A 26,332-nucleotide genomic window follows, 5' to 3' on the forward strand; every position below is an offset into this window, starting at 1 on the left:
CTTCATAAGTAATGTATTTTGCATTCCCTATTCTTTTTGACATCCTCTCCTAATTTTTTTTAAAAGTAGAAAGTAATTACATGCATATCTTTTTATTAACATACTGTTAACACTGTGACATAAATTAACATACTGCAGTAATTAACACACTGCATATGGCTGCCGAAGCAGTTTCCTGACCGTTGGGCACAATCCTGGTTGGGGCGTCACTCCTACACAGGATACTCGAATGGCTTATTCAGTAGAAGTACGATATGAATGGTAGGCTGCTACGAACCTTCTTCTCATGCAGATAGCAGATGTAATGGAAATAACAAGAATTAAGGCAAGTATCCCAGCAATAACCCCCACAGCAATCTGCCAAGGGAGCTCTGGGGAAGTGACATCAGGTACTTTGGGTGGATTCTGTTAAAAACAAAGCAGCATGAAACAAGAAAAGTGAGAATTTATTTTGTATACTTAGTCGAGGCTCGTGTAAGAGCTAACACATAAAACAAATAATAAAGGGAGTGGGAGACAAGAGGGGGAGAGAGAGTGAAGCACAACAACAGTAGGGAACAGGGACATCGGGAGATCTGTGGAAGGGAGAGGGCTGGGGCGGGGTACATGGGATAAACAAGATGGACCCTACAAGGACTTTCAGGAAAGAAAGCAGGGAATTTGAAGGAGGTGGATTGGCGGGGGTAGAAAAGATCAAGGTTTTGAGGCATTCAGCTTTGTCACGTGCGGTGTCAGCTGTGTAGCCGCTTGAGGTAAGGGAAGGGATGGAGGGGGAACAAACACCAGAAACAGATTTGACCAGATGCCACCAGGATTTCGAGGAGGGAGACTGGTTTGAAAGTTCAGTCTTGAGAGTAGAGAGATATTGTTTCCTGGCTCTCCTGAGGGTAGACACACACTTGTTCTGAGCTTTGTGATATGAACTGAGATTGCCATCATTTGGATTTGCCTTCCATGAGGTGAGGGCAAGTTCTTTCAGGGCAACTGCCTCACCACAAGATTCAGTGTACCATGGATGGGAGGAAGGGTGTGACAACTGAAGATAAGATGGGATAAATCTGTGCATGAGAGAGAGCTCATTTCTTTGGAAGAATTCCCAGGATGAGTTGATGTCAGAGACAGTAGAGATGGGAGACCAGTCCAGATGATTGATGGCTGCTTGAAGACCGTGCCAGTCGACCTGAGTGAAATGCCAGACTCGTCGACGCTGAGGAGGCTCCCTGAGAATGGTCAGAGAGATGTCCACTTTAACAAGCACATGATCAGAAGAACCGATTGGAGCAGAAGAAGAGCAGCAGATATTTGCAGGGAAGTTGGTCATAACCAGGTCTAGAAGAGATGACGTAGCTACCATTGACTGTGATCCGGGTCGGGAAATTGACAGATTGTGTCAGTCCCAATGAGTTGCAGAAGTCGCCACATATGAGTAAGAGAGAGAGTTGGGATTAGGGGATAGAAGTTGGTCCATGTTGTCGGACAGCGAAATGTAGATGGAGTCATCACTGTTTGGTGGACGGTACAACACACATGTAAACAAAAGGTGGGAGCGGAGGTGAAGCTGTAGCCAGAGGTATTCATGGAGTTTGGGAGGTGTGAGAGTGGATTTGGAGGTGTGAGTGCAGTACATGGAGAGTGAGATTTTTTTATGTACACTGTAACTCTGCCACCAGCACGAGGCTCAGGTCTATCATACCGAAGGAGGGAGTAACCAGGGAGAGATACTAAGGAGTCAGGGACGTCTTAAAGGAGGAAAGTTTATGTTAAGCAGATTAAGTCTGCTTTGTGAGACGCAAACTGTATGGAGAGATTGGTCAGGCTTGAGCGAAGGCCCAGATGTTTGAGGGTCCATACCGTTGAGGAAGAAGGAGGGGGAGCAGCGGATACAGGAGAGGGGAGAGGAGGGGTATGGTAAAATAGGGGAGAGGAGGAGGTAGGGAGAGCTGTTGACAGTGTGTCAGAGATTGCAGAAGAGCAAGGAGAGAGGGCAGGATGAGGAGCAGGACAAGAGGCTAGGTGGTGATGGGATGAGGCACAGTGAGGAGTAATATGAGGGGGGGAGGACAGAGGGAAGTCGAATATTGAAGGAGGTGGAGGAATGCATTGCAGGAGAGAGGAAGGGGAAGAGGGCAGCTTTGTGGATGAGTTAAGAGGCAACTTTGAGGATGAGGAGTGAGAGGGGAATTTTGAAGGGGAGGGGTGAGGGGGGAGTTTTGAAGGGGTAGGGTGAGAGGGGAATTTTGAAGGGGAGGAGTGTGGGGTGAGTTTTGAAAGTTTTAGACGATTAATGAAATTCGAACATCCAAAGCAAAATGGTGTTCTTCAGATTTTCAAGTCAGAGTTACGTTTGAAAATGTTAGAGGAGGAGTGGAATAAAGGTGAGTTTAAAGATTGGAGAAAGGTAGAACTGTCAGAGTTTGAAATTTTTGAATTGGAATGATTGAAAGAGTGATTTGAAGACAGCCTTTTGAAAAGGAAGAAAAGTGAGTTGTACTAGAAGAGAGTACACAACACAGGAGAAGGAAATTTAAACATTTTAAAACAAAACCATGAACATTGTCTGGGTATTCACTGAAGTGAGGGCAGGGAAGCTGGGGGGACGATGACTGCAGAACAGGTTCAGAAGGAAAGAAGGTGGTGTATGTAAGCCTTTTGTTAGTACGGGAGGAGAGACACCTTTTTATTTTCTTTATAAATATCTTTCTTTTATTTTTTGAAGGTTATGAGAAAGCAGATTTTAGTAAAAAAGAGAAAGTTGAAAGATCGTGAAGGAGTACAGTGAATACTTCACAAATAGAATGGGGATAGAAAGGTGAAATCAGTTGGAAAAGATGGAGATGGAGGAAAGAGAATGGGAGGGGCGATTTATATGAAAGAGTGGAAATTTCAAGATGGTTAACCATAATTGTTCTGTTTCTGGATGCAAATTTAACTCGCGGAAATATAGGAACATGAGAAATATCCGTGGATGAGACTGAGAGGTATTGAGTACCTATCATTTCATGTTAATACTAGAACGGCACTCAGTAGAGAGCATGTGTGTGTGTGTGTCCTGTGAACAGTTTACGTTTTGTATCTCAGAGTAGACCAGAAAATCACGATACAGAATCACATTTAATCAAAATCAATCACAGGAATCACCATAGGTCTTTCATACCCTGATGTACCCCTCGTTTTTGGCCATATCACTCAATGGTGAAGAATCACTTAAAAACTTCTACTAGCTGGATCCGGATCTGGATCTTCACAAAAATCGAATCGATTCTTCCTTGTCACACACACACACATGTCCAACAAGTTTCGTCCAAATCAGTCCATAACTTTTTGAGATATCCTGCTATGTATCGTTTTTAGCCCTATCTGCCAATGGTGAAGAATCACTTAAAAAATGATAGTAGCCGGATCGAAATCCGGATCTTCACCAAAATCCTATCATTTCGTCCTTGTCACATACACTACCTCTCTGCCAATATTTGTCCGAATCCGCCCACAACTTTTTGAGATATCCTGTTCACAAACGGACAGACAGACAAACAAAAAGATAGACAGACAAGGGTGAAAACATAACCTCCATCCACCTTTGGTGGCGGAGGTAACAAGCGAACAGCCACAGTGGTTGATCGGAAACACACCCACACACGTAGGCCTACAAATACACACACACACACACACACACACACACACACACACCAGACAGTGCTCATGTTAGGGGACAACCCTAACCCTACCAGCTACCCAGTGATAATTGAAGCAATGGGAACGATAAAGAAGAACCTCACTGAGATTTAAAAAACATCCCTGGGAATATTACCACAAACAAACTACAGCTGGAGGCTGTACGGAGCTCACTGATTATCCTGAAAAGATCCCTTGGAACAAAACTGTGAGAACACAACTTCACAACTTCGCTCATGAATCGCGATCCTTCCCCGAAGCAAGGGTGGATACTTCGAGTCCTGGAAGGACTCCGTTCCACCTTCAAAAACCCGCAAATGGAGATAACAACCAACGACACACACTTTCGTTTTTCATAGGGACACAATTTAATTTCCCACATGTATAGTCAATGCAAAAATCTGTCAAATTTTGAGAAAATACATTACTATTTCAGAAAACTGATGATTGTTGGAGCTAAGATTTCAGTTTAAATAGTGTTTAATTCTTTGATAGCAGTTGAACGTCAGACATTGACAGCAGGTTCGTGAAGGACTTGGACAAACAAAACGTACCCAGTTTGAATGTTGCTATATCCAGTCAATGATGAAAGCGCAAATGGCGAATCCGCGAATGTCACGGATGGAAACCCTCAAGTCATTTCCTCATTCTGCTTTAAACTCAATATCTATATTTTCATTCCAAACAGCATCATTCATCATTCAAATCACAAACTAATACTATCTTACTATAATTCACCAAATGTCTGTCTGTCCGTCTGTTCCCAGGTACCGCAAAAACGGCTGAACCGATTGCAACAATATTTTGGGTGGGTAATCCCGGGACCCCCTGGAGTAAAATAGGCTATATTGTTTTTCCAATTTTTCCAATTTTCCAGTTTTTCCAAACACGATGGAATAATATTTACCGATATGAACAGTGATGTGGCTTTTATTGAAATTCTACAAATACTGTTTAGATTTTGATGAGAATTACGAACCTGCCGCGAATGCGGAAGTGGACAGATGAGATGACGGCAATGCGCGGGTTTGATAATATCCCAATACAACCGTCATTCAATCGTAATGTTTAATAGTTAAACGTTAATCGTGTTCATCGTTTTGTTAAAGTATCAATCGATGATTGGAATTGAGTGAATACAATTACGATTTTGAATTCCTAATTGTATTCACCCAACCGTACGGAACTTCACATCAGGATTTAAATATTTGTTTATGTCACGAATGTTGTTAAAAGTTTATTTTTTATATTAATGTTATTTCATTTGTGATTGGAGTTATGCTGTTTGGAATGAAAAAAGAGATATCGAGTTCAAGTGAATGACGAATTGCCGTGACGGTTTCAACTTTCTAAACATGAATTTCTCGGATCGCCATCTGCAGATTCGCCATTGACTGGGTATAGAACAAACGTACCCGTTTGTTTGTGAATGGGTACGTTTTTCATGGAAGTCCTTCACGAACTTGCTGTCCATGTCTGACATGCGACTGAAGGTGCTACAGGAATGTGGAATTTCTTGGTTTCATGCTTTAGCATTCGCCGTTTCTGCATTGTCTGTTTGCTTCTGGCCTCCCACCCATGCGCAGCACGGGTACCTCACTAGGGGTATTAATATATCAAAATATAATGTTCAATCACGATTGTATCGAGATATTATCATGGAGCGAATTGTCATCGTATTGTTCACTTCCGGATCGGGAGCAGCTCCATATCGATCAAATTTCAAAATCATACTTTTATTGAGGAACGTATGAAGCCTCCGACCTACTTATGACACACACTGGGACCCCAAAACGTTTCGCAGAAGGTTTGGCGAGGCTAGCCCCAAAACTAAGGGAGTAGTTTTGGGACAGATGGACAGACGGACGAGCACTGCTGTTTTACAACGTAGATGATTCTTCAGAGGTACACTGCGTTGTCCGATGAACAAATGACGCAAGCGATGAATATTTTAGTTTGCGGGGAATAGAAACAAAATGGCATACACGGACCACGTGACCAGAAATTTCCGGACACATCATGTCGAAACTCTTCTATACAGGGACTCTACCCTACCCTGCCCCACCCAAAGAGTCGGTAAACTAATAGATTGGATTCATGTGGTGCTGAGATAGCACAGGCATGATGGACCAAATGGCTTCTTTCCATGTAAATCTCCTTGTAGAGATGGAGGCAATTAATAGTGGCACATGAGGATGAGGTGAACAACAGACCATCAATGAGAAAGTAAAGCAATGACCAAACAATGAGATGGTCGGCATTCATCGGGATTATGGTGCTGGTGCTTTATCTAATACGAAAGTGTATCTGTTGGCTGTTCAGGAGTTCTCACCACTGAAACAAGACCGAGGTTCGAGAGTTCAACCAACGCGTTGTAGTCTGCATCCAAAAGGCTACAAAGGAAGAGCAACAAGAAAAAAACTTTCGCATAAAATAATTTCTTCTAAAACAGTCAAAGTCAATTCATGTCATATTTTCATTTTAATGTGATTTTGATGAATGACTTCTGTCTGTCATTGGAATAAAATAAATGCACCTCATAACAGTAGTAGGAAGCAGGGAGGTGCCATTGCTGTAGTAAAAATAGGTATCAAGGATGGATCTGGAAAGAAGTACACAATGTGAAGAAGTATAAAAATTCAGTCAATCAAGTGAAGTACTACTCAACTTTTGTTAGGAACCATGATAGCCAACAGGGTTTCATCCTGTGACATTTATTGAATGATAGACTGTTAATATACCAGACTTCACCAGACCAGGTGTTTAATGGTTAGAGTGTCCGCTCTGTGTTTGGGAGATTGGCGGTTCCAACACGGGCCGAGTTACACCAAAAACTAAAAAAAATGGTACGTGCTGCTTCCTTGCTTGATGCTCAGCATTTAGAATGGATAGAGCATGACAAATAACCATAGGTTGGCAAGCATTGCATGGCTTTTATGGGCCTGGTGGCCTCGTCCTGTGTTAAAGCTCCTTATCAGGGAACGTATGTTAATGTACCATTTAAACTGTGGGAAATTATGCATCACAAAAATTAATTTCTTAAAAGCCATTATTATCCCAACGCTTAAAAAACGGGAGTGGGGGATATTGAAATCGGCTCCATATATCTTTCTGTCCCTCTGTCCATCCATCACGCCATCTCCTCCTAGACGGTTGTGCAGAAATTCATCAAACTTGGTAGTTATGACCAGCACAGGGCAAGAAGGTGCGAGAGCAGTATCATTTCTGGCCCGGCCCCCTGGGGCTCTGGGGTGAGGTCAAAAAGTCAAACACCAAAAATGCAATTACGGGCATATTTGTTTAATGAAACTTTTATATGCGATGATTGGGGATGCATGAAATATGTACCCATGGTTTTTTTTGGTTTTTGGTGGTTTTTTATACCCAATTTTTTGGAGTTTACCCATGGTCATGCCCCAAGTGGTGGGGACGGGATCTCAAAAGTTGATATTGGGTCATTCCTGGTGGAACGTTTTGCCATCTTTCAACTTTAGGTGGGAAGTGTGGGGATTTGCGATGGTGGCCGGCACCCGATGGCATGCCTTTGGCCCTAGTTTAGACTTTGATGACAAGAGAACGTGCTTCACCCACTAAAACCTTCTTTGTAGAAATTCAGTCATGATTTAATTATTAGAAGCCACTTTTACAGATCATCAGTCCCATGTTTTCTGCAAAACGCAATCACACTCTACCAATGCCTTTGCATATACATCCCATTCTGAAAGATGTAACATACACTTGCCATACAAGTTGAGCCCATTATAACCTTTGCCACCGAAGGTAGATGGAAGTTATGTCTCCACCCATGTCTATCTGTTTGTTTCTCTGTCTGTCTGTGAACAGGATATATAAAAAAGTTATGGATGGATTCGGATGAAACTTGGTGGACAGATTGGGTGTGACAGAGACGAATTGATTAGATTTTGGTGAAGATCCGGATCAGGATACTATGATTACCCAACGTGAAGCGAAAAGTGGGGTTAAACATTGGGTTCATGTCCTTCTGTCTGTCCATCTGTCTGTCTACAAATGTCAGTTTGTTTGGAACGAACATAAATTACCTTCTTATTAATTCAAATAACCCCCAGTTTTGCAGTATTTGGACATGTTTGGTAAGGTGGTGTATAAGGGTGGTGTTTAAGACTGCTTCAATAGCGCTAAACTTCCCGAATAATTTTTAAACGATTTTAAAATCGTTGTTTTATTTGAAACTGAAGTAGGTATATATGAACACTGTGTGGGGTAAGTTGTTCTACAAACTCTCTATTCTTCACCATTCAGAGATAGGGCCAAAAACAATCTATAGCATGATGTCTCAAAAAGTTATGGACGGGATTCGCTCTAAACTTGGTGATCAGTTTGGGTATGTGACAATGAAGAATTGATTTGATTCTGTTGAAGATCCGAATATGGATCCGGATCAGGGAGTTTTAAAAATTTTATAAACAATTCTTCACCATTGAGTGATCGGGCCAAAAACAATATTTCAAAAAGTTATGAACGGATTATAACAAAACTTGGTGGATGAGTTGGTTTGTCGACAAGAACAAGCAGATTCGATTTTGGTTCAGCTGCACATCCAGATCCGGCCTATCAGAGGGATACAAAACAAACTGTTCAGCCTGGCGGCGGTATGCTCTCTATCGAGTGCCGTTATAGTTTGGTTGTGTTTTGAGGATTCTATCCTGAAAGGTTTTTTCGTTTTTTAAAATGCTTTTTCTCACTTGGTTTTTCTCACCACCACCTGTTTGTCTAACTGGCTGTCTGTCTGTCTTGTATGCACTCCTAAACCACCAAATGGAATGAGTTGAAACTTTGTAGTTGTACTCAGGATGCACACAGGAATATTTTAGCTGGTTAAAAAAAACATTCATATAATTCCCGTTTTTTCCGGCTTAAGTGGCAACGCAAATTCTCCATGTAAATGTGTTCCATGTAGCGCTGTTCCAAGTTGGACTGCATATAACAAGTAATAATGTCATAAAATACATCAATTGTATGAAAACCATAGACATCAGAAATTACCATGATAATTTGAAGTGTTTGTTTGTTTGTTTGTTTGAATCATACGCACTCCTGGACCACTGAACTGAATTAGCTTAAAACAGCAGCTTGTGCTCAGGATGTTAGTGCAGGTTTTAAGGAGTTGGGGCTGTTACGCCCAACTTGTGTTTTAATATCAGAGTGTGGCAATTATTACAATACTTTTCACTACACTGTATTCTCTGCATGAAAGCAAAATTGGAAGTAGATTCAGTGATTACCAAGATAATGAATTTAGGGGAGTGGGTGAATAGGTAAACAGAGGAGTGGATAAATAAGTAGAGGGGGAGTAGGTGAAAAGGTAGGAGGGAGTATATGAATGGATAAAGGGGGAAGTATAGAGGGGGAAGTGATTGAAGGGATAGGGAAGACGAAGTTAAGAGAAGTAGGTAAAGGGGTAGAAAAAGGTAGTGAGAGAAGGGATATGTGGGAGTGGATGAAGCGGGTGATTGGGTTGAGTGGAAGCATGTGAAGGTGTAAAGAAGGCAATGGGATAAGGAGAAGAAGTGGGAGTGGATGAAGGCTTTGGGGGAAATATGTAACGCAGTAGAGGGGAATGGCGGACGGTTTATTGAGTAGACAGATGAAAGGGATTTAGTTTGCAGGCATCAGCTGCAATGGACCGTCTAATGTATATCTATCTATATATCTCCATCTCCATACACCTGCAGAAATTTTCCTTTCAGGTACAGAAGCATTCAATAGCCTTTGTGTATTTGTGCCTCCATTTTGTATTTCCTCTTACCTGGTATCCGTATCTCGTGTCTCTTTTGTTTCTTCATGGAGGCTGGCAATTGCCACTGTTGCTTTAACGGCAGACCTCAGCGTACTGCAAGGGAAAGAATAATTATCAAACAATTGGGCTGCTTTATTTCGAAGGCCTGTTAGTGTTTGTGTTGCCCTGTTCGTATTCCTATCTCAATCTCTGGCATAGAGATGAAATCCTGTCATTTCAGAGTGAAACAAAGCTTGTACAGCAACATACACATCAAAAAGTGCTGTGATTTGGCAGGAGAAGAAAGAATGAAGAAGGTGAATTTCCCAGCAGAGATGCTGCCATGCCTAAATAAAGGCAGACTAAACTTTTAACTTGAGTATTCGGGATCATTGCTTAAAATGGGGTTTTGCAGGCTCTAGACAAATGCTCTTACACAGATATGTACTGGAACTGGGTCGAGTACAAGAGAAAAAGTTTCCCAGGCATGACGAGGAGATCGGGCTCCGAATGATGTCTTACCCTGACCTATTTTTGCATATGATGCCAAGTGCTACCGACTCGCTATACAAAGTACATTTCACAGAAGAACATTGCAGCAGCTTGCAGAAAAGCAGTGGGGAAGATAAGTTTTACTCATTATGACAGAGCATTCAGCATACTAGAAAAAGACTTCAATGCAATGTTTCTGAAGGCAATTGAAGTCACACAGCTTTCAGTACAACATGAAAAGTAGATTCATATCCTGGAGGAACTGGATGTCCCAAATGCTGAACATTATCACTCCTGGGAACTGAATGAGAGACTGAAAACTGCATTTGGAGACAAAATCTATGTTATCTCGAGACATGGTTGTTCTGGCCTCACGTGTTCAAGCAGCATGACTTTTGGGAAAGCACTTAAAAAGGCTGCTTCCTTGGAAGGACTTGTTCACAAAGAAACAACAGATACACATATCCATGATCAAACTGACGATTCACTGGATAATGAAGAAAATTAAAGTTCGCTTATCCTTCACAAAGCTGCTGGCATATTCCGAAAACGTCTTTCATTGGTTAAAGAGTCTGCGGATGTTTATATTCAAGTGATGAAATTTCATTGCAAAAATGCCGTGAAATTATTCCAACACCTCTGTAGGACTTCACCTGTCTTGGAAATTCAAAAGCATTTGCTAATGCCCATAGTATTGGGGAAACACCACTTTGTGGATGATATGGCTTTGCTGAAAGTCTGGTGTTGGCATAACGGTTAAGGGGGCTGGCTTAAGATTTTAGGGTCTTGAGTTTGAGCCCCTTTCGTGCCATGGAAATAACACCAGGTGGGTTAACTCAGCCTGTCATCCTTCCGAGGTGGGCAAAATGAGCACAGATTACTGGGATAATAAGCCATTCGAGTATCCTACGTCAGAGTGGCGACCCGTCCAGGATTGTACGCATGAGCCAATGAAACTTCCTCGGCAGCCCTATGTGACCTCACAGTGTGAAAGAAATGGTTATTATCATGGCTCTGCTGCAGACTCTCAATGATCGGTTGTTTAAAACTTTTGATGATCTGGTGGAGCTTGGCTTTTGAAGCATCTGATGTACCAGCTCAATGGTCCACATGCAGTGATGTCTGTCATTGTCGTGTTTGTTAGACATGACAACCCAAACTCAATCAAGTCTGCAGAGCGTTTGCAATGAACAGGTACAGATTTTGCAATGAAACTCCATGACACGTGGTTGCTGGATCCAGGAATGTACCTCGTTACAAATGTCTCTTCGGAAATAATGCTTGTAAGAAGTGTCAGTTTCACAAAGATTCAAGATTTTACACCACACCTTTCCACTCAGGAGAAGTAAGACACCAGACTTATCCTGCATTCCATACATGAAGCATCATCTTAGTCAAGTTATAGTGAGATGTGATTATACAGATGTCCTTGTGTTGCTGCTGTCATGCCAGGCCAAGGGCTCTATTGATGGAAACGTATACTGGATATGCATTCTGGACACCAGACATCATCTATTCATCGATAAAGGTATATTCCCATCCACGAAAACGCAAGCAAGCTTGGGCATGATATCTGTATGAGTCCTACCTGCTATGCATGCATTAACAGGCTGTGATACAACCTGCTATCTGTGCAAGATAGGGAAGGACACAGCATACAACATTCTTTTGAAGAACAATATCCAGTTTGAACTTGCCACATTTGGTCATTCACCTTCATTTTATGAGGCACTGCCAATTGCCAAAGACTTTGTAATTGAACTGTATGGTAAGAAGGCACTGGCTGGGAGAGAGTGCGAAACTCTGGATGTCCTTCGATACCATTTGTCCAAAAACACAGACAAAACTGCTTTCCAACTGCCACCAACTGAGGATAGATTCAGGCATCATGGTATGTGCTGTCACCAAGTGAAAATCTGTGCAACGGTCACATAGCTAAACCAAACCTGCCAGTTCCAAGTAATAGTGGATGTATGTACTGTCTCCAATGAAGGAACTCTAATTCCGGTGCTATTTGTGAATGATGCTGCCCCAGTGGAGTTATGAGTTCTCATCTATCTCTACTTCTCTGGCAATCAATGTGGCATCCAAAGGAGATGCCAGTGTGTATCAGCAGGACTTTGATGCATAAAAGCTTGCCAGTACCGAGGTGACTCTGGAAATAGTGCTTCAATCACTGAAACTGATGCCGCTGAAAATGACACTGATGACCTGTAATTTCATAATTGTGGAGATAATTAATGCAAAATATCTGAAGTAGGCCTGTGCAATAATGGACAAACCTATATCATGATAATGGGCCTGATTATCAAAATTATTGCGATAATATCACAATAATATAATGTATCCTTGAGAACCATGTAGCATACAATAACAATCTCAATCAGAACAAACCGAATAGTCATAGAGTTATGTGTGTTCTTACTCTTTAATTATAAAGTTCTCGAGGAGCAGGCAGGCTCGTTTGGCAGTAACAATGTGCCCTGCAGCACTGAGGCCCTCTCCGATGAGACAGACGGGGCAGAAATGCACAAATACTTTCGTGCCATCTTGGAGAGAAGTGGAAACTGTTTACGGTAGTTCTTCCACGAAAGAAGGGCTGGGTTTCTGTTCGGGATCTCCATCGATACACTGGTACTTTTGGATTTATTTGGTAGCTGCCAGCTGAGGATTATCAATTGAACTAGATGTACTGCTGGATATGTCCTCAAAAAGTGACATAAGACCACCCTGCTTCTGCCACTTTTGTGGAGGCTCTTGGTCTGTGTTGTCTAGAATAGACACAAGTTCCTTGGCTTCTTCTATAGCAGCAACTACTCTTTTCCTGTCTGGCTCAGGTAGGAAAGACAAAGCATTGAAACACGGATCAAGAAAACAAGCTCTGTCTATGAGGTCTGTCACAGTAGGATCGGTATATCCATACCGGCTCTGCAGGCCAATGAGGATGGCCTTCTTCAGTGATGTCTTGAGATGGCTGTCTGAGGGAGCATCGACAACAGTGGTTCTCAACTCGTTTCGGTCCACGGACTACCAGGCCAATCAAAAAAATTTCGTGGACCACATCCTTTTTAACACATGGTAAAAAGAGTAGACAACAAACATTTTGGTTTGAAATTTTTGGACGGCGGCACGTGTGACTTTGGACAATGTTCCTGTGGACCACCGAAAAAGGTCACCATGGACCACCAGTTGAGAATCACCGATCTACAATATACTTTTGAGTGAGTTTGTGAAGAAGCGGCCTCACAGCTGAAAGCATCACACACTTCTCAGCTCCAATCACTTCCGTGATTTGTAGATCGGCTTCATCACATCGGGAAACGTTTTCATGGCACTGATTTCCGCTTCACTAGGCATTAGCTCAGATTTCCGGATCTGAAGAAGAGTGGTGCAGAGAGGCTGTTGTTGCTTCAAGAAGTGCTCCAGCATATAATAAAGGAGTTCCACCTCATTGCAACATCCAATGACCAAAAAAATATTGCACCGTCATGGATTGAGTGCATAATAGAGAGAGAGAGATAAAGAGAGAAAGGTGAAAGCAAATATTAATATGACAAATGACAATGTAACTTGCCAGGATCCGATTCTGCTCATCATGTCTCAGGTCTTTCTGCTTGTGGTGGAGAAAATTGGTGGATTTGATGGAATGGTGAAAGTGACTGACCAGATGCTTGGCTCGACCCAAAGCTCTGGCCATTTCTGGAACAGCCATGGTATTTTGGACAACCAAATGAAGAGTGTGAGCGAAACAGCTGAGTCTCTTCCAATCCAGAATTTCAAAAGCTGCAACAATGTTTCTAGAATTGTCGGTTGTGATCCTAACGAGGCTGGACAAATTTAACTTCCAGCGAGAAAGTGCTTCTTCTAGGTCAGCGGCTAGATTGGCTGTGGTGTGGTCAGTACGAGATTCAGCAGTCTCCAGGAGATGACAGCAAATCTCCCAATGCTCATTGGTGTAGTGGACAGTAGGGCTAACGTAGCTCTGGTTTGGCCATTAGCTCCAGTAATCGGAGGCGATGGCGAAGTGCTGCATTGCCAAAGCCATTGCATCTGTGACTTTTGCCTTTGTGCACTCGTAAAGCCCAGGAATGTAGTGGCGAACGATCGTTGTACTATCTGGGGGAACATACCGTGGCTCAAACGTGTGGAGCATGTGTCAAAATCCAGGATCATTCAAGGCATTGAAAGGGAAGGGAGCATATCCTTTGCGATACAATAACATACCGAGCCGAGTCAGTCGATGACTTCCACCGTGACGAACTTCGCAAAATCGGTTTGAGTTGCCTAAAGACATCCACAATCGAGCGCTGACCTGCCAGTGCCGGTTGAGATGGCACCACAGAAGCAGTAGTGTATTTTGATGACACCGCATCATTTTCAGGTTTGTCCTTGTACTGGAGGTGGACCAGCATGTTGGTAGTGTTACCCTTGTACGACAGCACATGCTTGCACAACTTGCCTTTTTTTCCTTATCTTTCTCGACAAACTCCCAGCCTCGTGCAGGAAAACCAAAGTAGGCCCAGACAGGACTCTTAGACTTCTCTAATGGAAGAAACTCACTCATCCACAGTACTGCTCTTCACTATCTTCGGATCAAGTGCACATCCAACGGGTTCGCGTCCACTACTCGCCAGTCTAATACAGTAGCACACAGAGCTGCTCTGTACTGTACTTTCATTTCAGTACAGTATTCATTTGTTACCGCAATGGTATGGATTATTACACAATAGTAGCAGCCTATTTATTTTGTCATTTGGTAAAATGCACAGATTTATTATGGGTCCGAAGTGCAATCTACCTACTGCGCATGCCATTATCGTTATCATGATACAAATATAAAGCACGATTATCGTCCCATTGCAATTATCCCACAGCACTAATCTGAATATCACTTTTTGAAATCTGCAGATATCATGCTACAATTCCCATTCCAACGTTACTTTATAACATAAATATGGGTTTCTCAATTTTTTGGGTCCTCAGTGCTGGCCTATTTGGACCACTGACCTCCCAGACTCAGAGCGGACACTAACTGTTACACCACTGAGACTGGTGGTGGATTTCACTCCCCATTGTCCACCATTACGTGTACTAAATTTGGTTGTGATCATGTAGGCTGTTACAAAGATATCCCCCTCCCTGTCCCTCAACCACTCCCCAAAATCTCACCAACCCTCTCCACTCCCCCACTCGCATGATGCTCTCTGTGGAGGCCCCATTGTGTCTGACAAGCTTAGTGTCCCTATAATGTTCTGTTCTCCAGATATACAAGATAAAAGCCAAATTAAGGAAATGGGGAGATCGACAGACAGAAAAATTGAGTGTGACAACAAGGGCAGCTTTGCATTTGTGTAGGATTTTCCCGATACAAGACTGGTCAGCAAACACTCCACAGGTGGACCAATTTATTCTGCTCTTTCCTAGCATGTTACCCTTAACAAGTCAATCCTGCACCTCTGCTAGCATAGCACCTCTCACTCTTCTTCCCAGTTACTTACAGTCGTGGCCAAAAATATTGGCACCCTTGCACTTTTTTCAAATAATGCACCATTTCTTTCAGAAAATTGTTGAAATAAAAAAAATCTTTTTGTATCCACATTTGTATTTCTTTGGTTTGCAGTGGAACAAAACAAAAAAAGCTGAAAAAATTACAAAATCTTAGCTTATTCCACACAGCAATCCTAAAATGGCCCGGACAATATTATTGGCACCTTTTAGAAGTTGTGAGAAATAATTAGATTTCAAGCAGGTGATTCTCGTTTACTTTGGAATTGAAATCACCTGTGGTGAGTTACAGGTGCCTGCAACATAAAAATCACTCATTCAACCAGTTTGAATGGAGAAAACGAGTCATTCTGCTGTTTTGTGTCACTGTGTGTACCTCAATAAGTATGGATAAAAGAAAGAAAACCAGAGAATTGTCTGAGGAGGTCAGACACAAGATTGTAGCCAAGCATGAACAATCTCAAGGCTACAAGTCCATCTCCAGAGACCTTGATGTTCCTGTGTCCACCGTATGCAATGGTATCAGGAAGTTTAAGGCCCATGGCACTGTAGCCAACCTCCCTGGACATGGCCGCAAGAGAAAATTTGATCAAAGATTGCAGCGAAAGATTGTTCAAATGGTGGAGAAAGCACCTCGATCAACTGCCAAACAGATTCAAGCTGACCTTCAGACACAAGGTACGACCGTTTCAACTCGCACCATCCGTCGCCAACTCAATGAAAGGGGGTTCTATGGTAGGAGACCCAGAAGGACCCCACTGCTGAGAGAGAGAGAGAGAGAGAGAGAGAGAGACATAAGAAAGCCCAACTGAAGTTTTCCAAAACACACCTGAACAAGCCAAAATCCTTCTGGAAGAATATCCTGTGGACAGATGAGACCAAATTAGAGCTTTTTGGTAAAGCACATCATCTCTATGTTTACAGAAAACAAAATGAAGCCTTCAAAGAAAAGAACACCTTCCCTACTTGCATGGCATCATGAAATCAGGAGATTACCAAGGCATTTTGGAGGGCAATGTTCAACCGAGTGTCAGAAAGCTGAGTCTCTGTCGAAGATCATGGGTCTTGCAGCAGGACAATGACCCCAAACACACTTCAAAAAGCACCAGGAATGGTTCAAGACAAAACACTGGACTGTTCTGATGTGGCCAGCAATGAGTCCAGATCTAAATCCCATTGAACACCTGCGGGAAGATCTGAAAACAGCAGTTGGGAGAAGGCAGCCTTCAAACTGCGAAATCTGGAGCAGTTTTCACAAGAAGCTGTGGGCCAAACTACCAGTAGAGAGGTGTAGGAAGCTCATCCATGGCTATAAGAAGCGCTTGACTGCAGTTATTTTGTCCAAAGGCCGTGCTACCAAATATTAAGTCTAGGGTGTGTTACGCCCCCCCCCCCCCCCTTACCTCTGGTCTCGGTGGACCTCCGAACCCCGAGAGGGTCCCCGGCAGAAAGATGTATTATCCCTGGTTGAAACCCAGCAAATGAAACAGCCGAACCAATGATGCAACCACACCAAGTTATAAGCAAACCAGACTATATTATAAATCACACACAAAGAGCCATACAGCAATGGGGCAATCACCCCTACTTTCAAATCTTACGATAATATCCTTGTCAAGCCCCCATAACCCCACTCACGGCACCTCCCCCAATGTCTCTGCTCCCCTCCAAGGCGAAGTCCCAATGTCTCTGTGCGCTCCCGCGATCGGGGAGTCGAGGCCCGGTGGTCAATTGAGGCGTGGACGAGCGAGACGACCCCGAGGTCACGGGCTCAGCCCCCAGCAACGCAGCGGTGGCGAGGAACCTCACAAAGGTGCGCTCCGACGTACACGTTGCGGTTCAACCCGCGAGCCTCCGTATAATTCTCACGTGTCCCTTTCTGGCACAGCCGTTCCCGGCAATCCACCAGGGAATAATGCCCAGCCGACACAACGAAAGCCCGTTCCCTGCAGGGTGCTCGTGTGGCCAACATGGCGGACGGCTTTCGCTCCAACCCGGGTTCTCAAGGCCTGGATCCTCTGGGACCTCACTGAGAATACCCGGCGACACAGGCTCCCCGCACTCTGGCGATATTTCTTATCACCCGAACTTCCTTTCAAGGACGCAAGGTTCCCTCGCACTGTACGTCGAACGCTCGGCCCAGAGCCTCCACCACCACCTCCTTTTCCGATCTCCACCTCTTCCGGTCTCGATCCGGATTTCCGGCCACATTTTACCAGGAGCGCTTTTAAATCTTTTACTCACAACAATCCTTTCCCTTAAGTCACAATAAGCATAATATCTAGAATACTTCGAACCAGCAACAATACTCATAACCACAATCATTAAGGCCGAGTCCGTAACAGGTGTCAATAATTTTGTCAATGCCATTTCTTTTTATTTTCTGAATTAAAAGGATATATTAAGTTCTGAATCAAAAACAAAGGTTCTGTAACATTAACAGTGAAATATAGAATTGTGGAGACCAAATACTTTTGTCAATTTAAACTTATATTTAGAGAATTTTTTTCGAGCAAGAGTTATTTGAAAAAAGTCAAGGGTGCCAATATTTTTGGCCACGACTGTATCTTGGCCTCAAGTTTTATGTTGCAACTGCACGTTTTGATTTATAAGAAATCCCCATTCTGTCACCAATATAACATATACGCTATAATGAAATGCCCTGCCTGCAAAGCAAAAGGAAGATGATTTGTATTTGGAACAGATTTTCTCGGAAAATGATCCAGACGAGACAGTTGAAATGTGGGATGCTACAAGTGAGATAAAAGAAAAGCCAGGAAAGTGAACATAGAAAGTCAAGGATTTTACCTGATTATTTCCGGCAAGTTTTTTGTCACCTCATCAACTGAACTTGTGAAAATTAATTCCACCTTACAATTTTGTGGGATCATGTACACCTGTTGTACATGCGTGCACAGAAGACAGATGGACGCACGCACACGCACACACACACACACACACACACACACACACACACACACACACACACACACGCACACTTTAGTTTATTAGTACAATACAACAATTGTTTCAAAAAAACACCTTCAATTTAGAATAAAGAAATCTACTTCTATTCAATGATATACCAAGTACACTAAGAAATGATCTATCTTGTGGCTCCAATAAAAATATTGTTCGTGAAAATAATTGAAACAAGAATGCAAGTCCTAATCGCCCCTGACCGCATCTTAAAATGGGAAGTGTAGATTTTACATTCAAATATATTAAATAAATAAATAAAGGTTGCAGAAACGTAAAAGGTATATAAATAAAAAATAATTCAAGGTGGAATGTCTGTCGTGATGATAAAGTGCATGTAAAGAAATAAATCATTCCAAGGTGTGTTGGTAGTGGAGATGTTAAAGCGTATATAAATAACTAATGCTTCCCTGAGGCATATACAATCTCGTACTATTCTCTAACATAAAATCTTTGTTTAAAAACTGCCAATATCCGAAAATAAAATTGTGTGTCCCATGACTTTTGGCTCCCCTCCCAAAAATAATTTAAAGTACTGTACCTTATGCTCAGTTATTTTTGCGCCAACACAGTGGCATAGTTATTCCCTGATGTTGGGCTCGCGGCTAGGGTGCCGGCTTAGGATCCTAGGATCCTGGGTTCGAATCCCGGTCGATCGCCGAATTAATGCCAGGGGGGTTGACTCAGCCTGTCATACCTTCCGAGGTCGGCTAATTGAGTACCAGTGAACTGGTAATTCCCTGTTTGTCGTTGAAGGCGGCAAAAAGGGTTGGCGTCAGGAAGGGCATCCGGCCGTAAAACATTGCTTCAAAAAGGGGACCAAAAAACAACAACTACCATGGTCCCCGAAAAGGCCAACCCCCGCTTTGCGGGGAAAAATGGCCTCTAAACGGTGGTTGGTACAGTGGCATAGTTAGGGTTTGTGGGGCCCAGGTCCAAAGGTCAATACTAACGCCCCACAGTCACTGGCATAGTCAGGGATTTCTATTTGGGGGCCATATAAAGGAGCTCTAAGTTTCCCCATTGGGTTCAGCAGCAGAGCTAAGCTCCCCTACATTTTCCGAAGAACACCGTGGGATGCTTAACGCCAATTTAACGTCCATTTGAGAGACGGCACACGCATTGATGAATCACCCTGCCTGTGAAACACCAGGATGACAGTTTATAGATGGGTCGGGATTCAAACCCAGGCTAGACAGCTTAGAGGCATACCTGTTGGCCATTCTGAAAGCCCAACACACTCGCTGAGGCCTCTCACCACGTTTACCAATCTGTCGAGACCCTTCGGCGCCTTATTCGCTTTTTTCCCCTCACGTGCCTTTCCTCACTATATGTAATACGTCATGGCGTATCTCATATGTACACGCGGGCCGGGCTTATGTAAACTCTATCCGTGAAAGAGAGAAAAAATTAAGAATTATCGTCGGATGACCACACACATTATAAAGAGGGTGAATGATAGTAAAGGGGGGATTCAAATCTAAGAAGTCAAAAGGAAAAGCGAGAGGGGAGAGGCAGTTAAAGAACGAACTTGACACATGATCCTAGCTGTTGCTAATTGGGCTCATACGGCGCGAGACTTCTGGATCGGATTGACACATCTGTCCAACAATTATAACCTCTCAATTCCTTAGGACTATCATGTGCGATCTCTAGATTGTCTGTTCGATGCATAACATTGTCTGTTCGAAGATTCACAAAAAAATATATATAAGAGATTTACACAGCCGACAGCCCCATAATTACTCATATTGATTTATTTACTGTGCGGAGGTGATTAGTAATTAAAGAAAATGTTAAACCGGATGAAAGAGTTCGTAAACATCGACATGACACATTGACACCTCCCACGGAGTTTCAACTGTAAAATGTGGTTCTGAAAGTTACGCCTTGTGCTCTCACAAATTCGTTGTATTGTAATTTATATACAACCAAATGGAGCATGAAACTTTTTTTGGAAGGGGGGGGGAGGAGAGGGATGCCATTTGGCACCCCATCCGCATTCGCACTTGGGGTGGTGGCCCTATCCCCTCACCCCCATCACTACAGTCTGTTGGGGGCTGAAAATTGCTTACCCTGACTTGTAGGCTGGCAGATAGCGGTTTCGTTCCATTGTCCTTCACGATCAGAGCTGATTGGTAGTAACCCTCAGGTTTTAGCTGAGCATTGGTGCCAAGGCTGTACAAAGAAAAACATTATGCACGGTAATGTTTTTGTCCATTTAAACCATGGAAAAAACTATATTATAACATTCATTACTCAGAAAATAATAACAGGGTTCACATAAACAAATGTAACTGTTACTCCAAGTCAAGACCAACATTTTGACACTGATCTGCACGATTTGAATTCCTGCTTCATCTCGGGCGGCTTATTATGGCTTGGAAATGATTTTGGTTGAGGGCAAAGTCTAACACGGTCAGTCTAAGATTTAGAAAAGTCCATATCTGTCACAGCTGGGCAAATGCAGTTGACTAGGGCCACCTAACCGACAGCATACTGTGAATTTTCAAATTATTTTCTTTAACAACCTGATGCAATTCTTACCAACCGGTGAGTACACACTCAATTTTTTTTTTATTGATTGACATAGTCAAGATGAGCTGTTAAAGAGCGGACATTATAAACGATACATCTCAGCGTCTGGTGATGCAACCAACAGTCATGATGCAACCTACAGAATTACTATCCAGATACCACACTTATCTCACATTTTCCTTAATTAGTAAACCCATTCCCTACGAAGGCAGCAGGAAGGGTCATTCTTCCCTTGGATATATAGATTACAGTAGATCTCGGATCTGGACATTAAGTGAGCGGGATATATAGATTACAGTAGATCTCGGATCTGGACGTTAAGTGGGCGTTAGTCGTTAAAGGATCCCATGGTGTCACGTTAAAAATCACAAAGATCGTCATGACCATGGGGGTAATTTAGTCTAACGTCAGGCTAAGCCAGCCCGTTCGTGAAAGACTTTGGGCCAAGCCTCCACAGGCCAACCCCACAAGTGGGAACAAGAAAGAGCAATCAGAGATTGTAAATCCTTGCCAGGATGTGTTTTCAGTGGTTTTTAAGGCTTTTGTGTTAAAACAAATATGGCGGCCGAACCATGTGACCAATGGCGTCATCAATTTTTTTTTCTCAACCAATTTGCCCTAGATTATGCTCAAGACATTTCATCTTGATCGGATGAAGTTTTGTACTTGTCGAATTATGACTTCATAATGGAGGCACCTATGACATCACCATTAACAGATGTTATTCCACATGGAGAGTTCTTTACAATGAGCCATGTCCCAATTTTTTCTATTTTTTTTTTGTATACAAGATCGACGCTCGTGGAAGAGCGAACATTAATCACACAGAAAGACAAACCGACACATAAAACATATAAAAAGGGGAGCGGTAAACAAGATGGGGAGAGAGGGGGAAGGACACAAACACAACATTTGAGGGCAGGGACATCGAGAGATCTGTGGGAGGGAGAGGGCTTTAGGGGGGGGGGGGCAATGCAGCGCTTTCTATGCAGCGCTTTCTATGCAGCGCTTTCAGAGATATAGAGGTGCAAATGTTTTTGGTTTTTCCAAGATGGCGGCCGAACCACGTGACCTATGACGTCATCATTATTATTTTTTCTCCACCAATTTATGCCTACATGACACTCAAGAAATTTCATCTTGATAGGATGAAGTTTTGTACTTGTCGAATTATGACGTCATAATGGAGGCACCTATGACATCATCATTAACATATTTTATTCCCCATGGAGAGTTCTTTACAATGAGCCATGTCTCAACTTTTTCTATTCAGTGCTTTCGGAGATATAGAGGAGCAAGGTTTTTTTTGTATACTGAATCGAGGCTCGTGAAAGAGCTGACAACCACGAGGGAAAGACAGCACAGGGGCACCGCGAGGGAAAGACAGCACAGGGGGACCACGAGGGAAAGACAGCACAGGGGGACCACAAGGGAAAGACAGCACAGGGGGACCACGAGGGAAAGACAGCACAGGGGGACCACGAGGGAAAGACAGCACAGGGGCACCGCGAGGGAAAGACAGCACAGGGGCACCGCGAGGGAAAGACAGCACAGGGGCACCGCGAGGGAAAGACAGCACAGGGGCACCACGAGGGAAAGACAGCACAGGGGCACTGCGAGGGAAAGACAGCACAGGGGCACCGCGAGGGAAAGACAGCACAGGGGACTGCGAGGGAAAGACAGCACAGGGGCACTGCGAGGGAAAGACAGCACAGGGGCACCGCGAGGGAAAGACAGCACAGGGGACCGCGAGGGAAAGACAGCACAGGGGACCGCGAGGGAAAGACAGCACAGGGGGACCGCGAGGGAAAGACAGCACAGGGGGACCACGAGGGAAAGACAGCACAGGGGGACCACGAGGGAAAGACAGCACAGGGGGACCACGAGGGAAAGACAGCACAGGGGGACCGCGAGGGAAAGACAGCACAGGCGGACCACGAGGGAAAGACAGCACAGGGGCACCGCAAGGGAAAGACAGCACAGGGGGACCACGAGGGAAAGACAGCACAGGGGCACTGCGAGGGAAAGACAGCACAGGGGGACCACGAGGGAAAGACAGCACAGGGGCACCGCGAGGGAAAGACAGCACAAGGGGACCGCGAGGGAAAGACAGCACAGGCGGACCACGAGGGAAAGACAGCACAAGGGCACCGCGAGGGAAAGACAGCACAGGGGCACCGCGAGGGAAAGACAGCACAGGGGCACCGCGAGGGAAAGACAGCACAGGGGGACCACGAGGGAAAGACAGGACAGGGGCACCGCGAGGGAAAGACAGCACAGGGGCACCGCGAGGGAAAGACAGCACAGGGGCACCGCGAGGGAAAGACAGCACAGGGGGACCGCGAGGGAAAGACAGCACAGGGGCACCGCGAGGGAAAGACAGCACAGGGGCACCGCGAGGGAAAGACAGCACAGGGGACCACGAGGGAAAGACAGCACAGGGGGACCGCGAGGGAAAGGACAGCCCAGGGGGACCACAAGGGAAAGACAGCACAGGGGGACCGCGAGGGAAAGACAGCACAGGGGGACCGCGAGGGAAAGACAGCACAGGGGACCGCGAGGGAAAGACAGCACAGGGGGACCACGAGGCAAAGACAGCACAGGGGGACCACGAGGGAAAGACAGCACAGGGGGACCACGAGGGAAAGACAGCACAGGGGGACCACGAGGGAAAGACAGCACAGGGGGACCACGAGGGAAAGACAGCACAGGGGCACCGCGAGGGAAAGACAGCACAGGGGCACCGCGAGGTAAAGACAGCACAGGGGGACCGCGAGGGAGAGACAGCACAGGGGGACCGCGAGGGAAAGACAGCACAGGGGCACTGCGAGGGAAAGACAGCACAGGGGGACCATGAGGGAAAGACAGCACAGGGGGACCACGAGGGAAAGACAGCACAGGGGGACCACGAGGGAAAGACAGCACAGGGGGACCACGAGGGAAAGACAGGACAGGGGCACCGCGAGGGAAAGACAGCACAGGGGCACCGCAAGGGAAAGACAGCACAGGGGCACCGCGAGGGAAAGACAGCACAGGGGGACCATGAGGGAAAGACAGCACAGGGGCACCGCGAGGGAAAGACAGCACAGGGGCACCGCGAGGGAAAGACAGCACAGGGGGACCGCGAGGGAAAGACAGCACAGGCGGACCACGAGGGAAAGACAGCACAGGGGCACCGCGAGGGAAACAGCACAGGGGCACCGCGAGGGAAAGACAGCACAGGGGGACCACGAGGGAAAGACAGGACAGGGGCACCGCGAGGGAAAGACAGCACAGGGGCACCGCGAGGGAAAGACAGCACAGGGGCACCGCGAGGGAAAGACAGCACAGGGGGACCACGAGGGAAAGACAGCACAGGGGCACCACGAGGGAAAGACAGCACAGGGGGACCACGAGGGAAAGACAGCACAGGGGCACCGTGAGGGAAAGACAGCACAGGGGGACCGCGAGGAAAAGACAGCACAGGCGGACAATGAGGGAAAGACAGCACAGGGGCACCGCGAGGGAAAGACAGTACAGGGGCACCGCGAGGGAAAGACAGCACAGGGGGACCACGAGGGAAAGACAGGACAGGGGCACCGCGAGGGAAAGACAGCATAGGCGCACCGCGAGGGAAAGACAGCACAGGGGCACCGTGAGGGAAAGACAGCACAGGGGGACCGCGAGGGAAAGACAGCACAGGGGCACCGCGAGGGAAAGACAGCACAGGGGCACCGCGAGGGAAAGACAGCACTGGGGCACCGCGAGGGAAAGACAGCACAGGGGGACCACGAGGGAAAGACAGCACAGGGGCACCACGAGGGAAAGACAGCACAGGGGCACCGCGAGGGAAAGACAGCACAGGGGCACCGCGAGGGAAGGACAGCACAGGGGCACCGCGAGGGAAAGACAGCACAGGGCACCGCGAGGGAAAGACAGCACAGGGGCACCGCGAGGGAAAGACAGCACAGGGGCACCGCGAGGGAAAGACAGCACAGGGGCACCGCGAGGGAAAGACAGCACAGGGGACCGCGAGGGAAAGACAGCACAGGGGACCGCGAGGGAAAGACAGTACAGGGGGACCGTGAGGGAAAGACAGCACAGGGGGACCGCGAGGGAAAGACAGCACAGGGGGACCGCGAGGGAAAGACAGCACAGGGGACCGTGAGGGAAAGACAGCCGGTCGATAAAGGTCGTCCAGTTATCCATTCCTTGATCATCTTGGACAATCATGTGATGAAAAGGCCGAAACACAATGATGATGATGTGAGTCGTCGCGTTTTTTGGTTTTTCCAAAATGACGGCCAAACCACGTGATCTATGACGTCATAATCTTCGTTAAAAAATTATAGAGGTGGAGTTGCACCTATGGTGAAAATTTCCTGTCAATCGGACCAACGGTTGCAGAGAAAATCAAATTTATTCTGTGCCGACAAACAAAGAGACAGACAAACAGACATACAGACAGACAAAGGGACTCAAATGCAATACCCTTTCCTCAGGCGAGGGTAATAATAGTTGTCGTTAAAGAAGAAGAAGATCTGATTTGTTGTCATGATGTTAAACATGTAATTGAAGACATATATAGATCTGCACACAAAACAAATACATGAAGAGACCTCACCAACCTGAAAACACCTTGAAAGTAGTCCCTTCCTATCGTTGGAGCATTTGTTTCAATTTTAAACAAATCGTTAGATTCTTCTGTTAGCTTTCCATCTTTGGACATGTAGTGCACACTCTCAACCGCGAATGTGAGTTCTGCATTTTTGCCTGAATCGCTATCATCTGCCTGGAAAAAGAAACACCCAAGGAAATGTCAACTTATTTCGATGGCACTCTATGTCAGAGATACATTTTGTATTTGACTGAATTATGTTAGCATCCTGCAAGCTGATGTGCTTCCTCTTTATCAGGGGTTGCAGTTGCAACTCAAAACTTTTGCATATTTTTAGGGGTATAATAAGTTACAAATAAAATACACTGTTCATTATGGCCAAGTCCAGCACGGTGGCACTGAGGTTTTTTCATGAATACAATAATTAGGAAAGTCTCCCCACAATTATTATATTATTAGTCCCTCCTGTTGGACTTGGTCCAAAACGAGGGCTTATGGAGTGGGTCTCGCCCGTCTGTCCGTCCATCTGTCCGTCCGCCCGCAACCATATCTCGGAAATGTATCGACCGATTTTGTTCATACTTGGCACAAAGGCAAGACATGTTGGTATACATATGCACATCATTTTGTTTCGCGTTAGATTATTTCGCGTTAGATTTCGCGTTCCTTCATGTTCCACTGTAGTTGCACTCTTCATACATGAAAGGGTCTACTTTCATTTGCAACTTACCATGTAAGTAGCCACCTGATAATCTTCCTTTGCCAATTCAGCAATAATAATTTCTGCAACA

At 45.0% G+C, this 26,332-nt stretch overlaps 1 protein-coding gene across 2 annotated transcripts in view; it reads right to left on the reverse strand.

The window, feature by feature from the left end:
• Nucleotides 1-26,332, reverse strand: part of LOC137437246 (cadherin-related family member 2) — a 158,688-nt gene that overhangs the window by 24,623 nt on the left and 107,733 nt on the right. For both annotated transcript variants that reach the window (XM_078766757.1, XM_078766756.1), the window contains exons 23-30: nt 26,272-26,324; nt 25,552-25,715; nt 20,482-20,584; nt 18,236-18,324; nt 9,461-9,544; nt 6,209-6,274; nt 6,005-6,065; nt 278-405 (exon numbers count right to left, since the gene is read on the reverse strand). In XM_078766757.1, coding sequence (XP_078622883.1) covers nt 278-405; nt 6,005-6,065; nt 6,209-6,274; nt 9,461-9,544; nt 18,236-18,324; nt 20,482-20,584; nt 25,552-25,715; nt 26,272-26,324 — 748 coding nt within the window. The remainder of the gene's footprint in view (nt 1-277; nt 406-6,004; nt 6,066-6,208; nt 6,275-9,460; nt 9,545-18,235; nt 18,325-20,481; nt 20,585-25,551; nt 25,716-26,271; nt 26,325-26,332) is intronic.

This window comes from Myxine glutinosa, chromosome 12 (genome assembly GCF_964187855.1).
Source record: "Myxine glutinosa chromosome 12, kmMyxGlut1.1, whole genome shotgun sequence".
NCBI lineage: Eukaryota > Metazoa > Chordata > Myxini > Myxiniformes > Myxinidae > Myxine > Myxine glutinosa.